Genomic DNA, 14,578 nt, shown 5'->3' on the forward strand with positions numbered 1-14,578 from the left:
AAGTTTTGTCTTAATGATAAAACTTTTTGCAAATTACACCCTCAACTTGTTGAGAATGACGAAATTGGCTTAAGAATTGAAATTGCTGAATCCAGGTCCAAGTTAAAGCATTTATTAATCAAAAAGAATGTCTTTCCAATTTATTTGTATTTGATCATCCAGAAAAAATGTTCAAAACGGAAGATAGAGTTGGGTGTGAACAAATCCACACGACCTTCTTCTGGCCTTAAGCATAAAATGATAAAAAGAGAGACTTATTGCTTGAATCAGAGAGGACCAGGGAAAGTTCCGGTCTCCCTCTGCTCGTTCCACTTGTCAACCTGCAGAGAGATTAGCGCATAGTCAAGATATGTGGGTGGAGAAAGATGAAAGATGATAAACAAGTAGCAGAGCAAAGACATACCCATTCCCCAGGGCAGAGAGCGCGGTAGTACTTGGCAAACCTCTCGCAGTCATTGGAGTCCTCACCCTTTGCAGTTGTGCACCTGAAGATATGGTTTTGTTGTATCAAGTCACTAACTCAATCAAACAAGAGTACATGTTGAAACTCAAATGTAACATTTGAACAAGAGTACCTGTGAAACTCAATGTAACGGGTGAAACAGTGCCTTGTCTGGTTCGTTGTAGGGAACCGGAAATCAGCAGGGGCAGTTTTCAGTTCAATCTGATTCAATAGAAACACACACAAAAAAAAAGAGTAAGACTCCGAGATACACTTCCCAGTGACTCACAGAGATGAAACCAATTGAGAAAAGAAACCAACAATGTCTTTTAGAATTCAATGTTTCAGCTTTTATATTCCCTTTCAAGTTTCAATTCCTAATCTGATACACTATGAAACAAATCACACAAGCAACAAAAACCACGCGTGTTGAAAAAATAATTTGGCAGAAAAAATAATCTGATACACTATTATACAATTCCAATGCAATCAGATATTAATCTTCTCTCTTCAAAAACGTCTTAAGAATTCAAAGCTTCATATCTCTTGGCCTTTCAATTGCTAGCCTACCTCTTACAATACTGAACACACCACACAAGCAACAAAACTAGGTGTTTGAGAAAAAGGATCTAACAGAAAATCATCACCCCCTCCCCTTTATACAATTCCAATCCAATCACATGTATTTCTTCTCTGATATTCTCAGGAAGCAGGTCATCAATATAAGAAGAAACGAGAGAGAGAGAGAGAGAGAGAGAGAGAGAGAGAGAGAGGATAAGTGAAAAAGCCAGATCTTGAATCAAGGTTGAAACTTCATAACCAAAAATTCCAAAAAAAAAAACAACAAGTCCTCCCTCATTTACAATCTCTCGGGGGAAACCAGAGCTAATCGTATGTACGTTAAATATATTAAATAATAGGAATGATTACCTCGTCCTCCATGGCTGATCTGATTCGATGAGAAGATTTTGCTGTGAAGGAGAAAGAGGAGACGCAGCAGTCTTTTGAAAAATGAAGATCTCCAATGAGGCCGCTTTCAGAATTGGGCCCATACAGTTACTATATATGGGCCTAAAATTATAGGCTTCACTCTTTTTTCTGGTTCAAGTTTCGGTTAAAGCCGGTTTAGTTTAGCCGATTTCAATTTTGGGTTGTTGGATCTCTCTCTCTCTCTCTCTCTCTGGTTCAGGAGGAGTTGAGCAGTGAGGGAGGTGCATCTCTGCGTCTGCGAGACTCTTCTTCTTCTTCGTCGAATCCGCCATCCCCAAGGTTTCTGATGCTCCACAGTCATCAAACACCACCATGCGCTCGCTTCTCTTCTCCCTCCGCCGCGTAACTCTACTCTCAAGGCATCATCATCAACAACCTCACGCTTTCGCTCCCATTCGTACTCGTTCGATCCCGATCAATCCCACCTCTTCCTTTCCTTACCTTCTCCGCCACTCTTCCTCCTCTTCACATCCCAATGGAGACGACGCCAAGGTTGCCGGGCCTCTGGTGGAGTATGAACGCAGAATCGTAGCTGGAGAGCTATTAGATGGAGACTTATGTCAGGTATATCCATCTTCTTTCCTTCATCCTCTATTGATTCTAAATCTTGTTCCTTTGTTGGCAAGCTTGGTACTTTAAGAGAGCTTCAGAGACTCTACGACGAGCTTGTTCAATCCGCTGATGCTTGTCGATTGGATCGTTACTCTGCGTCCGCAAAACCCACTAGGTTTTTGTTTATGTTTCCTTCATATTTTTGTATTGAGTTAGAGGTTGTTGATAGTGTTTTTTTTATTTGTTTTATATATATCTCTCTCAGGAGTAATTGGTTCTGGAACAAGTTTGTGTCTCCTCACTCTTCTGTCTCTCCTGTCAAAGGCTTATACCTTTATGGAGGAGTTGGGACTGGGAAGACTATGCTCATGGATCTGTTTTTTCATCAGTTGTAAGTTAGGAGATCACATTCTCATATAGTTTCTACATGTTTTGATGGATCCTTGTTTTGATAGGCCAAGTAGTTGGAGAGCACAAAGGATTCACTTTCACAATTTCATGCTCAGTGTTCATAGCCGCCTGCAGGTAAGATTCCAGTTCCAAGTTTGCTTTTTTAAAGCTAAGGCTTGCACTTCTTTGTCATTTTGAATATCGTTCTGTAGATGCACAAGGGTCTTGAAGATCCACTTGAAGTCGTTGGCCTGGAAATAGCCGACGAGGCTATATTACTTTGCTTAGATGAGTTCATGGTATGTGACGCTCATCTTCACCGTGTGATAAATTTGCTCTACCTTTCTTTATTGATCTTTTTTCTTTGTAAAAGGTCAATGATGTTGCTGATGCTCTGATACTAAACCGTCTCTTTAGACACTTGTTTAACAATGGCATTGTAAGTTATCTCTACAACCTTCGTCTTTCTAACCTATTGGACTTGCACCGACAGTTTTTAAAAAGTTTATTATGTCGGTAACTGGAGGTAAGTGTAGGTTCTTGTTGCTACATCCAACCGTGCTCCAGATAATCTTTATGAAAGGGGTTTACAGAGGGATCTATTCCTTCCGTTTATCGCCGCACTAAAGGTATGCAAATTCCTGTTGTTATCAATGCACTAAACTCGTTTCATGGGATCCATTATGCTCTGTGACTGATACTAAGAAGCAATTCTTGTAGGAAAGATGTGTGGTTCGTGAAATTGGTTCATCGGTGGACTATCGAAAACTGACCTCTGTGCGTAATTCCCTTATTCTCATCAACTCTGTCTAGGTTTGGTGGCATTGTGGTCACACTCTTATAGCTCTACACTCTTGGTTGCAGGCTGAAGAGGGATTCTACTTCATTGGAAGGGATATCTCTGGACTTCTTAAACAGAAGTTTCAGCAGTTGGTTGGCGATGAACCGGCCGGTCCTCAAGTGGTTGAAGTAGTCATGGGAAGGAAACTGCAGGTCTTTTTGCTTCTTCTTTCACAGATACCATTCCAATAAATAGCTTATCTCATGTTCGTTGGTCATTTTATTTTCTTCTAATTTTGTTTTGTTGGATCTCAGGTTCCACTGGCTGCCGATGGGTGTGCCTACTTTCTTTTTGAAGAGCTCTGTGATAGACCCCTAGGAGCAGCAGATTATCTCGGATTATTCAGTAAGTGTACACCATAAACATCATACTTTTGTGAGGTCGTTCATACTGCTTAGTCTTGAGATGCAAATTTAACTGCAGAGAAATTTCATACATTGGCTCTGGAAGGTGTACCCATGTTCGGCCTCCACAACAGGACTGCAGCTTACCGTTTTGTGACGCTGGTTGATGTATATCTCACTTCACCTCTCCTTTCTACATTAAATTACCAGGAATCTTTTTTTCTGACAAAAATTGCTTACAGGTGATGTATGAGACGAAAGCCAGGCTCCTGTGCACAGCAGAGGGTAGCCCTCTAGAACTGCTGGAGAGTATAGTGACAATAGCTGATGCGCAGCAAATAGCACCTAGAACCTCCTCAAGGTCAAGGAAGAGTGATGATATCGACCTATGCGTGGACAACGAGCTTGGTTTTGCTAAAGACCGGACCATTAGCAGGTATGATCTAGCAATTGCTGCCTTTACTCTGTTTTATAGTTTTGAGTTTGACTAATGATCTCTGATGCGTTCCACAGATTGACAGAGATGAACAGCAAAGAATACTTGGAACAACACTCAACAATGTTGCAGGAGAAACAGCCTTCTTTGTAGTTTTATATAGCGTGATTGCGGAAATGCCATCACGAGCGTGTTGTATTATTGTTTACCGAACCATAGGATCTCAGCTTATCCTTTTTGACATCAATCATCTTATAAAAAACTGTGTTGTAGCACAGACCCATCTTTTTCTTGGAAGTTGGTCGATCTTTTGATCAGTAAAAGAAATAATGAGCAATGAAGCCTCCTAAGATTGTGATAGTAGGTAGGTATGGGCCTGGGCAAAGCAATATACTTCTGATGTTCTTATAGACAAAACAAAAGCCTAAAAATCGAGTATGAAGCGCTGGACTCTTACAGATGATACCAACCATACAAAAGGAAATGGTAAACGGGACAGATGAATGAAGTTGGGCTATTTCTTCTAACGTTCCCTGATTCAGTCGTGCGTGGAATAAGTTTTTGTTTGACTATGTTGGGTCAATATTTGCAACATTTGCTGGCTCAGGCTGCCCCCACACAGGCCATTACCAGGTAGTGCATATTTTAGTCTAATATCTGAAACCCACCTGAGTAGAGACATTCCCTCTGCCTCATCTTTATAAATTACATCTATCAGAGATTAAGCAAGTTAAAAGACAGAAGCTAGAGATGGGTGAGATCAAAGCCAGACACGTAATCCTCCTCTCTATCATGTTCCTCATCTTCTTCTCCCATACTCTTCTTTTGTGTTCAGCTAACGAGCATGGCTCAAGGAACCTTGCCGTGGTCATGAGAAAACGGGTGAGATATAGAGGGTCTCGCTCACGCAACTCAACATCCTCAGCTTCAACTATGACGTTCCCAAGCTCCTTCCATATGGGCGCTGCTTCCTCTTTCGTCCTCGCTCTCCTTTTATAGCTTATGTTTGTATATGATTGTGATTTAAAGAAAAAAAGTGATTGCATTTTATGTTTTTCTTGTATGTTGAATTGATTGTGTAAATATATCAAATGGTCTCAAACTCTGTCAATAACTCATGTGTTCCATTACATATTCTTCCTTGTCAATGATAAAAACAAAAGTACACTTGTCTTCTCAGTTGTCCCTATATTTACATATGTGTTCATTGCATGATTCTTTAAGCACCTCTTTAAGAGCCTGCCTGGTCACTACAGTGGTGACTTCTGATCTTGTTGAGACCGAACGACGGACCGAGATGACTCTAGCTAGTACGAGAGAAAAGATCGAACGAAGTTGTCTTTTCAACACGTCACCTTGTCGCCTCTACACGAACTTTGACTCTTGGACTGATTCTATAGTTTCTTTTAGTGTCGACCGATTCCATAGTATTTGGTTGCCGAATTAGTATTGCTTTTCGTGATGAAATGAACAAATTACGAATGCATGATTTTGAATAATAAAAACAAGTGTTTAAGAAGGAAAGAGGTTTAAAATGGGCAAAATCTCGATTTATTTTCAAACGAATTATTATCTCGATCTATTTGAGTGACTAGTAGCATCACCCCGTGCTAAGCACACGTCAATTTCCTCTTGCATTTAAATTTTTATAAAATAATAAAACTATAGTATTCTTTATTTGTTGTTTTTAATCAAAATTGAATTTATAATAGCTTACAAAAGAATTATTAGATAGTCAAATACGATTTGTTAAAACAGATTTGTGAAAATAATCAAATGATATCAAATAAATTTGTAAATATACAATTTTCATCATCATAGTTGTTCATATTTTTTTTACTCGGTGGCATCATATTATTATTTTGCTAGCCATGATATATATTTTCTTCAAAGCTACAAAAACAAAATAAAGATATTTAAAGACTAACCTAAGAGAAGAACTAAATATACAACTTGTTTTTTTTAGATTAATAACTGTTCGGTTTCTCTTCTAAGTTTGTTGCAGAGAATTAAAGCTTTTTTATTTCTTTTGTTTGTCTTTTGTTTTTCTCTTTCTATGTTTATGTATTTCTTCCGAGCAAAAGCAAGACAAGCAGTTTTATAAATATAAGCAATTGAAAAACATATTTATAATATCCATTTTGTAGATAAGAGGGAGATGCTTATTGTTACCTTCTTTGGTAGACAAAACTTTATTTTTGTATTCTTCTACTTTGAGCACAGAACACTCAAGTTCCATTTTTAACCTGAAATTTACAGTACAGTTAAGATAATATTAATTGGGAATAAGAGGAAAATGAATCTTAATAAAAGTAATCGTAAACTTGTATGGACTGTTTTTCAGTGAAAAACTCAACAGAAAAAAAATGTTTGGGAGAGATGAAATGAAAGAGAGAGACGTAGACTAAAAGAGAGATAGAAATATCAAACAGAGAGTAAAATAAATAGATAAAAGGTACATAAAAGATAATCAGTTTCAACTTATACTGATTGAACTTGGTGGTGATAACGTGAGGGATTTTAGGAAATGTTGTTTGAGTTTTAGAAAAAGCTGGATCTAAATTTTCTTAAAAACTTATTCCATGTGTCCGAATTTGATTAGCTAGTTGACTTGTGATTTAGTATATAAGGAATTTGTACCAGATTTGCAATTGGTTTCGGTTTATTTCAGTTAAAAGTTTGTTACTGTTTGAACTAAAATGAAATTAGTTTTGATTGCATTGGTTAATCAAACTGTTTTTTTTCTCCGTTCTTCAACATACATACATATTGATTATGTAACGTTGGTCAATATTGCAACAATGATAAGCATAAAATATTGCAACACTAGCTCGTTGCCCCAATCAGGCCACTAGCCTGTAGCGCGTATGTTAATTTTATATTTATCCCTCCGAATAAGACTTTTTCCATCGTCATTGATTCATTTTAATAACAACTACTCCTCTGCATTATCTTATATAATCACACGATTCACATTATTAACACATCCATCAGAACTAAGCGAAAGACAATAGCCAAAGATGAGCGAGATCAAAGCCAGACGCATACTCCTCCTTTCTATCATATTCCTCTTCTTCTTCTCCGAGACTCTTCTGTTGTGTTCAGCTAACGAGGATGGCTCAAGGAATCTTGCAGTGGTCATGAGAAAACGAATAAGAAACAGAGGGCCGCGCAACTCAACATCCGCAGCTTCACCTATGATGTTGCCAAGCTCCTTTCATATTGGTGCTGCTTCTTCTTTCCTCCTCGCTCTCCTTTTATAAGTTCCGTTTGTAGTGATCGTGATTTACATATTCAGAGTTAATATGCTTTTGTCTATTGTATTGATTTATGTAAATTTATCAAACAGTCTCAAACTCTGTTATTGATATCTGTTTCATTATAGTTTTTATTGTCTATAATAAAAGCATCGTCATTTGCCTATCTTTTATGTATTTTGTTTGAATCCATCACGTTCCTACAATGTCACATATACCTTTTTTACTGCTAAATAAATCAGTAAATAACAAATGTAGACAATATTAGTTGTTAGGAATGATCGTTTAGTAGTATAGATTAGGAAAAATATTAAAAAGGTGACTAGAGATTACTTTTTGATTACATTACTATTTTTGTCTACTATTTGATGAGAGTTTGTCGCATGAAATTCTCATCACATACCACCACCGGACCTTGACCGATTCTACAGTTTTGCTTCTTTTTTTTTTTTTTTGATTCTGATCAAATAAACAAACTCACAGACAAAACTGAGCATGACACAAAACAAGTGTTCAAGAATAAAAGATCTTGGAAATTATTGAAAGAATGATGAAAATTTAATCGATGGAATAGATTAAACAAAAAAAGAAATCAAAACATTATAAAAAAGACAATAGAAAATGCATAAATTAAATCAAGGTGAATGGGCGTAGAAGAGTGGACGACGGTACTCGTCGAAGAACTGATCACGATCAACGTAGACGATTGCATAGAGTGCGTAGATTATCCCCGGTATGTATCCCAGAAGCGTCAGGATCAGACATATCATAAACTCTGTCTACACATTTCATTTTGGCATTTTACAAATATATATAATCAAGTAAGCTCTAAACTAGAAAGAAGCGAAATCGAGAGAGTGAGATAAGACATACAGTGCAACATCCATGCCTTAAACAAACACCGAGTGGAGGGAGGAGTATAGCGATCATTATTTCACAGCAAATCTCGCACCCGTTGGCCATTTCTAAGTGCCTTGATCGCTTTTGTTGGATTATAAGCTACTTTTTAGAGGAGAGAGAACTGTAAGAAAAGAGCTTTTTAGCCGAGACAATAGAGCATATCATAGCATGCAACTTATCAAAACTTAGCCGGTTATTTATATCATCAACTAAAAACATACTCTCGTTCGGTTATGATGTTCTATATTTAGACATGAAATAACAGAAACATTGAACCTAAATCGGATTGAAACTCAGACTGATTTGAAGTAAAATCATTTCGATATAAACAATTTAAGTAGAAGCAATCTTTTTAACCAAAAGGGTTAGTAAAGCTTTTTAACCAAAAAGGTTAGTTAAGCGTTGACACTAAAATATACTTAATCTTTTTATGAATATCGTGATGTCCATTATAGAAAGTTTTGTTTACCAAGATTTATTTGTACTTGGTCTCCAAGCTAAATCATCGTATTGTATCCATATATAAGAAGTTCATTATTCATGGAATAAGATACACCAATTCCCGGAGAAAGCGATTTATTAATCAATTATGCAGACTATGGAAGAAAGGCTTACAATGGATCTTCAACATGGTGCAAGTAAATCCGGTCAGACGTAGGTCTTCGTAGGACAGCTCATGTGATGCAGTTAGGCGTAGATCCTCATAAGGCATGTAGTATTGTCGGTTGTCGAATTGTCTATGTAATCTTTCTCATAATTGTAATATCATAATAAATCAGCGTTAAAAAAAAAGATACACCAATTCATGTCTTCTCTTTTTTACTTTATAACACGTTATCAGTATGAAACTCTAGCCACTGAGCAAAACCGAAAACCCTAGTTACGTAGTCAAAACCAATTGACATTGTACTGTATTCCTTATACATCACTTAATTCAATTATTGATTTTATTTCTTATACATGCTATCTCTTTTCTCATATGTTTTGTTATGTTTTGTTGCTTAAATGTATTAGCTAGTCAACATGTATTATGGGTGCTCCTAATATTCTGTTACGTAAGAGTGCATATTTATTAAAAGCATAGGGTTGTCTATTGAAATAATGGGTTAAGAATTATTTGTGTGTACGGCTGTAACCTATCGATTTTTGTTTTTAACGCCAGATAATTATGTTATTACAACTATGAAAAATATTACAGACGATTCTACAGTCGATAATTATACCTGCCGTATGAGGATTCACGTATGAGAAATATGACTGGAACCTATTGATTTATAATTGTTAAAAGTTTAAGCATATATATTATTTCCAAAGTCGATATTTCTTTACATAATTTGCTCGTCGTTAATGATTTTGCATTTTCCTTATTTCACTTATAGAAAGATGATTAATGGTATGCTAATAAAATATTATGAATGAAATAATTGCTATATGAGTATTTTTTTTATAATAATATGCTTATACACATCTCTATAATTTGAAATAGTTTATTATTATTTTTCAATACCATTATGTATATGAGAGTCATATTTCATTATATTTTATATATGAGGGTTTTAAGTTTAAGGCTTGACCTTAAGAAGCCATAAGTTTTGGAAAAAAAACAAGAGGTATGATTACCTGAATGTGATTATCTAAGGCTCATTTTGTATTTTGTATCTAAAGATTACAAGACCTGAAGTTTGTAAATAAATCCCAACTATGTTGGATGTTAAGTTGAAAGTAAATATTCTTGAAGAAAATTTCAATGATGCATATATATTAGAAAATATATTTTTCATACAAGTAATGTTGTCCAGCACACACATGATTGAGAAAAGAGATTAAAGAAGTTTATATTTGTATCTTGTATCCTTGAGACTCAGAAAAACAATGAGCTATTAATGTAAGATGATAAATCACGTCTAATTTATTATGATCCATTCTTTTAAAGAGAATAGGATATTAATATTGTGGAAAGAAAATCCACACAAATAATATTGTTCAAGAAAATGAATAAAAGTGGTTGTAGACGTGAATGTAGATATAAATAAGGTCAAGATCCAAAGAATTTCTTTTTAGAACTCATACTCTCACTTGAAGTTGAGAAAATAAATATGGAATTGATTGTGAAGAGACATAGTCTCATGTGGTAGATGAAACTACTTTCATGTTCCTTATAAGTCTGGCAATAAAAGAAGAACTTGAATTATACAACCCACTGGAAACTAATAATCCATAAAAGATTGAATCTCTAAAAAATAGAATCTCTGAAGGATTGGTGATATCAAAATCATGTTCCCGGGAACTCTAACTATTCGATCGAAATATGTTTTATGAGATATATGAAATATTTGAAATTAGTCAATACATCTTTATATTTATCAAGAGATTATAGATCAATAGAGTCACAGATTTGAATATAATCAAAAACTCCTGAAGAGTTATAAAAAATTGTATTTTGGAAAAAAACTCTTGATAATATCATATTGTCTTTATGTATTCCAAACTGGAGACCTAAAAATAAGATGTTATCATAAAGATCCTTAAAGGATTTTATTTAAGATGGTCATATATGTTTGGTCTTGAAGTCTCATATATAAAGTGTTATTGAGCAAATTACTAATCTTTTTCAGAACTGAAAGATGTACGTAATTTCATATGACAAGAAAGAAAATCATAATAGTAACTTTTATAGTTACGAATGAGTTACTCGTATGTATGAGACAAATGTCTAGAAGATTGTATGTAAAAAATTGGTGTGAAGTCCAAATATACCAAAGAGGTATTGTTTATATCAAATAAGAATTGTAGATCAGAAGTCTATATACTTTGCATACTCTAATGGAAAGAGCATTATGATATTCTCAATTTCAAAAGAGATTTATCTCACTGGAATACATATTCTGAAGATTTTGCTTTCAAAGAAAGAAATGTGAAATATGTGTGGTTGTACTCTTTTTTCTTATTATGGTTTTTATCCCACTGGGTTTTTCTTTAACAAGGTTTTAACGAGGCAACAAAGAACACACAAATGATAGACACCTGAAAGAGTTATTATAATTTCAAAGTTGAAAGTCTATCACAGATCTAAAGTTTTTGAAGTCAAAAGAATCGAAGAAGATCAAATCATATCAAGACTCATACACTGCAGAAGAATAGCGATGTTCGTCCCACAAGTTCGTTCAAATGACAATTTCTCTGACTTACTAAAGCGCTAACCACTGCAACTTTCAAGAAGTGAGTTCATCTTATCAGACTACGTCGTCTCAAAGATCTCGATGTATGTACACATGAGGGAAAGTCATTACGCGTTGCACTCTTTTTTCCTTAGCCATAATTTTTCCATTGGGTTTTCCTGATGAGATTTTTAACGAGGCAGCATCTATGGCGTTTTGAAAGTACTTTGGTATAATGGACATCAAGGGGAAGTGTTATGAATATTGTGATGTCGATTATAGAAAGTTTTGTCTCCCAGCTAAATCATCATATTGTATCCATATATAAGGAATTCATTATTCATGAAATAAGATACACCAATTTATGTCTTCTTTTCTTTACTTTATAACACATTTGTTTTATATTATAGGTAGCTTTAGCAAAATAAAATTGTTTCACAATATAAATAGTTTTCATATTTCAATGTACTTTTTTCATTTATTAGATATTACGTGACCAATTAAATAATATAATATTTTATAATTTAGTTAAATTTACTTAAGCAATTTTTTTTATAATTAGCTAAATTAATTTTTGATTAAATGGTACAACTGACAAAAAAAAAAGAAAATTGATTAAATGCTGCTTTTAAAAATTTAACCATTTTCTTAATAATAGTGCTCTTAGCTAAAACTACCTATAATATGAAACAGACGGAGTATCATTTTTTGTATTTTGCTTGTTGTTTAAAAAAGTCCAATCAATGTGTTCATTTGAACTTTCACGGTAAGGGCTTCAATAATACTCTATTTTTTACTCTGTAATAGAGTAAAAAAATAGGTTTACTCTATATATAGACTAAATTGTTTTTTTTTTATCACTCTATTTTTTACTCTAAAATAAGCAAGTACTATTGGAAAATATCACAACACTGTTAGAGAGTTAATCTATTTTAGAGCGAAAAATACGGTGATTAATTGGAGATGGTCTAAATACAACTTTACAAGCTTCTCAATAGCATGTGCGCAGGAGTAAGTATAAGGCATTTTTCTTTTCATCAGTCATGTTTGGTTCCCTATACAAAGTTTGTTAGTATATCTTACTGTTTTGAGAATGAGAAAACAAATGCATATTCTTTTTTTTTTTGAACAACTAAACAAATGCATATTCAAAAGTTATTATTACTGGAGGAAAGGGCGAGGGCATTTTGGATTTGACTTTGGGAGAATACATTCGCATTAGTAGAGACGACCAAGATGCTTTATTAGTAGTCCTTGGGATTCGACTACTTCAAGCTTTTTTATTTCTTGTTAATTATTAAGTGCACATGATATGGATCTTATATTATATAGTCCAATATGACAACTTTCTAGTCTCAAGATGATTTTAAATTTTAAGACCTAGGACAATGTGTTTAGTTAGACAAAACACAGTTAAATTTTTTTTAGGGTTAGAGATACAAAACCAAAAAGAGCCATTTACATGCACACATAATCTGTCTTGTAGCTTCACGTGACTCTTTCCCTCCGACCAAAAACAAAATAAATTTAAAACTACAAGAAGAGAAAAATGCAGAGGATTAGGGGTAAAACCGGAAACACAGAAAAACGAGATGAAGCAGCAAGGCTCCTCTGGAACTGAAGAGAGTCAACGGCTAATGGCATGTTCTCTTGGTCAGGACTACACTTGTTGAGGTGAGGAGGGTGTGGACTATACATAATGGCTCTTAACACAGCTGAAACGGTGGGAATGTATGCCGTTTTGTTACGAGCAAGTAGCCATGTGAGTCCCATAAGCTGACAATCTTTGCTCATCATCTTACTTGCTCTCTCCGTTGTTGTCTTCTTGCTTCCTCCTTTTACTTTGAGCTGTATCCCATAAAAAAAAAAAACAAGATCTTTAAGAAAAATACTAATTTTTTAAGAAAACAAGAAAGAAAAGGTTGCGTGTGAATGGTCAGTGTTTCAGAAGGAGGCAGTGCTTTGGGTTATACAAAACAGGAAAAATTCTGAAAAAGTATATATCCAACTGTTTGCAACGTAAAAGGATACCCAAAAGAAAAATACAATGCGCTTGTTGTGTATCTTTCACCTAAAGAAAGAGCAACAAGAACCCTAATAAAACTAACAGTGAGCCTAATTAAAACTAATAAAACATGTTAATTTCTCAGTGGAAAGAGAGCGACAGTTAATGAACATTCTTTTCGATTCGAGTCACGAATATGAGAATGTAACATTTATTATGCTTTTAAAGGATAATAAAAATTTCATTAAATGCAGCGAACCTTTTGAAGAGCACCGAGGCATCTGGTACAGCCAGAGTAAGAGGAGTTCCGACATTCCTTCTCGAGATTCTTCACGGCGGCGGTCGGAGTCGCGTTTCGGAAACCGGAGGAGACATTGAAAGCGGCGGGGCAAGAGAGTGAGCTTATCTGGTGGAGACGAATCCCGCAGAAGCACAGAATCGCGTCGCAGTTAGGACTAGGCTGCGGGATCTTGATGTGTTTGGTCAGAAGCGCGCTCTGCAATGTGTTGACGCACTTCTGAGAGTCGTCCGGTCTCATGGGCTCGTCGGGGTCGGAGGACGCCGGCGTCGGAGCAGGAGCTGGTAACTGGAGAGCAGAGCGAGCGTGAGCTGCGAATAGCCAAGCGGCGAGAACAGGGCAGCACCGGCTCCGGTCGAGGTTTCTCCCGCATGCTTCGTTGACTCCGCCGAAGAGCTCGTCGGAGAGGTCAAGACGGCAGGTTTGAGCTTGGGTTTCGACCGGGAAGGCCGGTACGGTGTTGGGTGTGACCGGTTCGAGGAGTAGATTGGCTGAGACGGTGTGAGAGAGGAGAGAACAGAGGAGGATGAGGAGTGAAGTGAAGCTTCTCTTCATTGTTAGAGGCTACAGAGAGAGAGAGAGAGAGAGAAATGGATTTATGAAATTATGACGCTTTCAAATCTCTCTGTGACTGTCTTTTAGATTCACGAAGAAAAGCAGCCTTCCATTATTCACTATCTTCTCTCTCTTTTGTTCTTTCTATAGGATTATTGTGGAGAGAGAGAGAGATGTGATTGAAAAAACAAGAGATTCCTGACTTTGGCAGTTTCTGGTTTGTTTTTAGAGTTTTGTAAACCCCTTTGTAAACTGTGTTAGTTCCGGAAATTATCAGGCTTCTGTCTTTTGGTTTGGACCAAACTAGTAAGTAGTAACTAAGATCCTTAACTAAGTAATTACAATAGGATACAAATACTGTATGATTCATATTTATTGTATTTATACATTATCATGTGTTTTGCATTTGT

General features: G+C 35.6%; 6 protein-coding genes across 6 annotated transcripts; 3 read left to right on the top strand and 3 right to left on the bottom strand.

Moving 5' to 3' along the window:
- Positions 1-90: 90 nt before the first annotated feature.
- Positions 91-1,483, bottom strand: LOC106376150 (cytochrome c oxidase subunit 6b-3). Its single transcript, XM_013816214.3, has 4 exons — positions 1,373-1,483; positions 576-664; positions 404-485; positions 91-320 (listed from the first exon to the last, which is right to left on the bottom strand). The coding sequence occupies exons 1-4, from the start codon at positions 1,382-1,384 to the stop codon at positions 267-269; spliced, it is 237 nt and encodes a 78-aa protein (XP_013671668.1). The 5' UTR covers positions 1,385-1,483; the 3' UTR covers positions 91-266.
- Positions 1,484-1,593: 110 nt separating this feature from the next.
- Positions 1,594-4,292, top strand: LOC106376151 (AFG1-like ATPase). Its single transcript, XM_013816215.3, has 13 exons — positions 1,594-1,996; positions 2,059-2,159; positions 2,250-2,375; positions 2,440-2,509; positions 2,587-2,673; positions 2,748-2,813; positions 2,911-3,003; positions 3,095-3,151; positions 3,239-3,367; positions 3,470-3,560; positions 3,639-3,727; positions 3,802-3,995; positions 4,073-4,292. Exons 1-13 carry the CDS (start codon positions 1,745-1,747, stop codon positions 4,146-4,148), a joined length of 1,431 nt encoding a protein of 476 aa, XP_013671669.1. The 5' UTR covers positions 1,594-1,744; the 3' UTR covers positions 4,149-4,292.
- A 240-nt stretch (positions 4,293-4,532) lies between these two features.
- BNAC01G20620D lies at positions 4,533-5,351 on the top strand. The gene has a single exon (XM_048744320.1). It carries the CDS (start codon positions 4,746-4,748, stop codon positions 4,992-4,994), a length of 249 nt encoding a protein of 82 aa, XP_048600277.1. The 5' UTR covers positions 4,533-4,745; the 3' UTR covers positions 4,995-5,351.
- Positions 5,352-5,851: 500 nt separating this feature from the next.
- On the top strand, positions 5,852-7,418 carry LOC106375044. Its single transcript, XM_048744321.1, has one exon. It carries the CDS (start codon positions 7,016-7,018, stop codon positions 7,256-7,258), a length of 243 nt encoding a protein of 80 aa, XP_048600278.1. The 5' UTR covers positions 5,852-7,015; the 3' UTR covers positions 7,259-7,418.
- Positions 7,419-7,760: 342 nt separating this feature from the next.
- On the bottom strand, positions 7,761-8,370 carry LOC106376154 (UPF0057 membrane protein At2g24040-like). The gene is made up of 2 exons (XM_013816217.3): positions 8,126-8,370; positions 7,761-8,031 (listed from the first exon to the last, which is right to left on the bottom strand). Exons 1-2 carry the CDS (start codon positions 8,213-8,215, stop codon positions 7,888-7,890), a joined length of 234 nt encoding a protein of 77 aa, XP_013671671.1. The 5' UTR covers positions 8,216-8,370; the 3' UTR covers positions 7,761-7,887.
- Positions 8,371-12,708: 4,338 nt separating this feature from the next.
- Positions 12,709-14,449, bottom strand: LOC125580181 (uncharacterized GPI-anchored protein At4g28100-like). Its single transcript, XM_048744322.1, has 2 exons — positions 13,575-14,449; positions 12,709-13,158 (listed from the first exon to the last, which is right to left on the bottom strand). The coding sequence occupies exons 1-2, from the start codon at positions 14,166-14,168 to the stop codon at positions 12,844-12,846; spliced, it is 909 nt and encodes a 302-aa protein (XP_048600279.1). The 5' UTR covers positions 14,169-14,449; the 3' UTR covers positions 12,709-12,843.
- Positions 14,450-14,578: the final 129 nt, after the last annotated feature.

This window comes from Brassica napus, chromosome C1 (genome assembly GCF_020379485.1).
Source record: "Brassica napus cultivar Da-Ae chromosome C1, Da-Ae, whole genome shotgun sequence".
In the NCBI taxonomy this organism is placed as follows: domain Eukaryota; kingdom Viridiplantae; phylum Streptophyta; class Magnoliopsida; order Brassicales; family Brassicaceae; genus Brassica; species Brassica napus.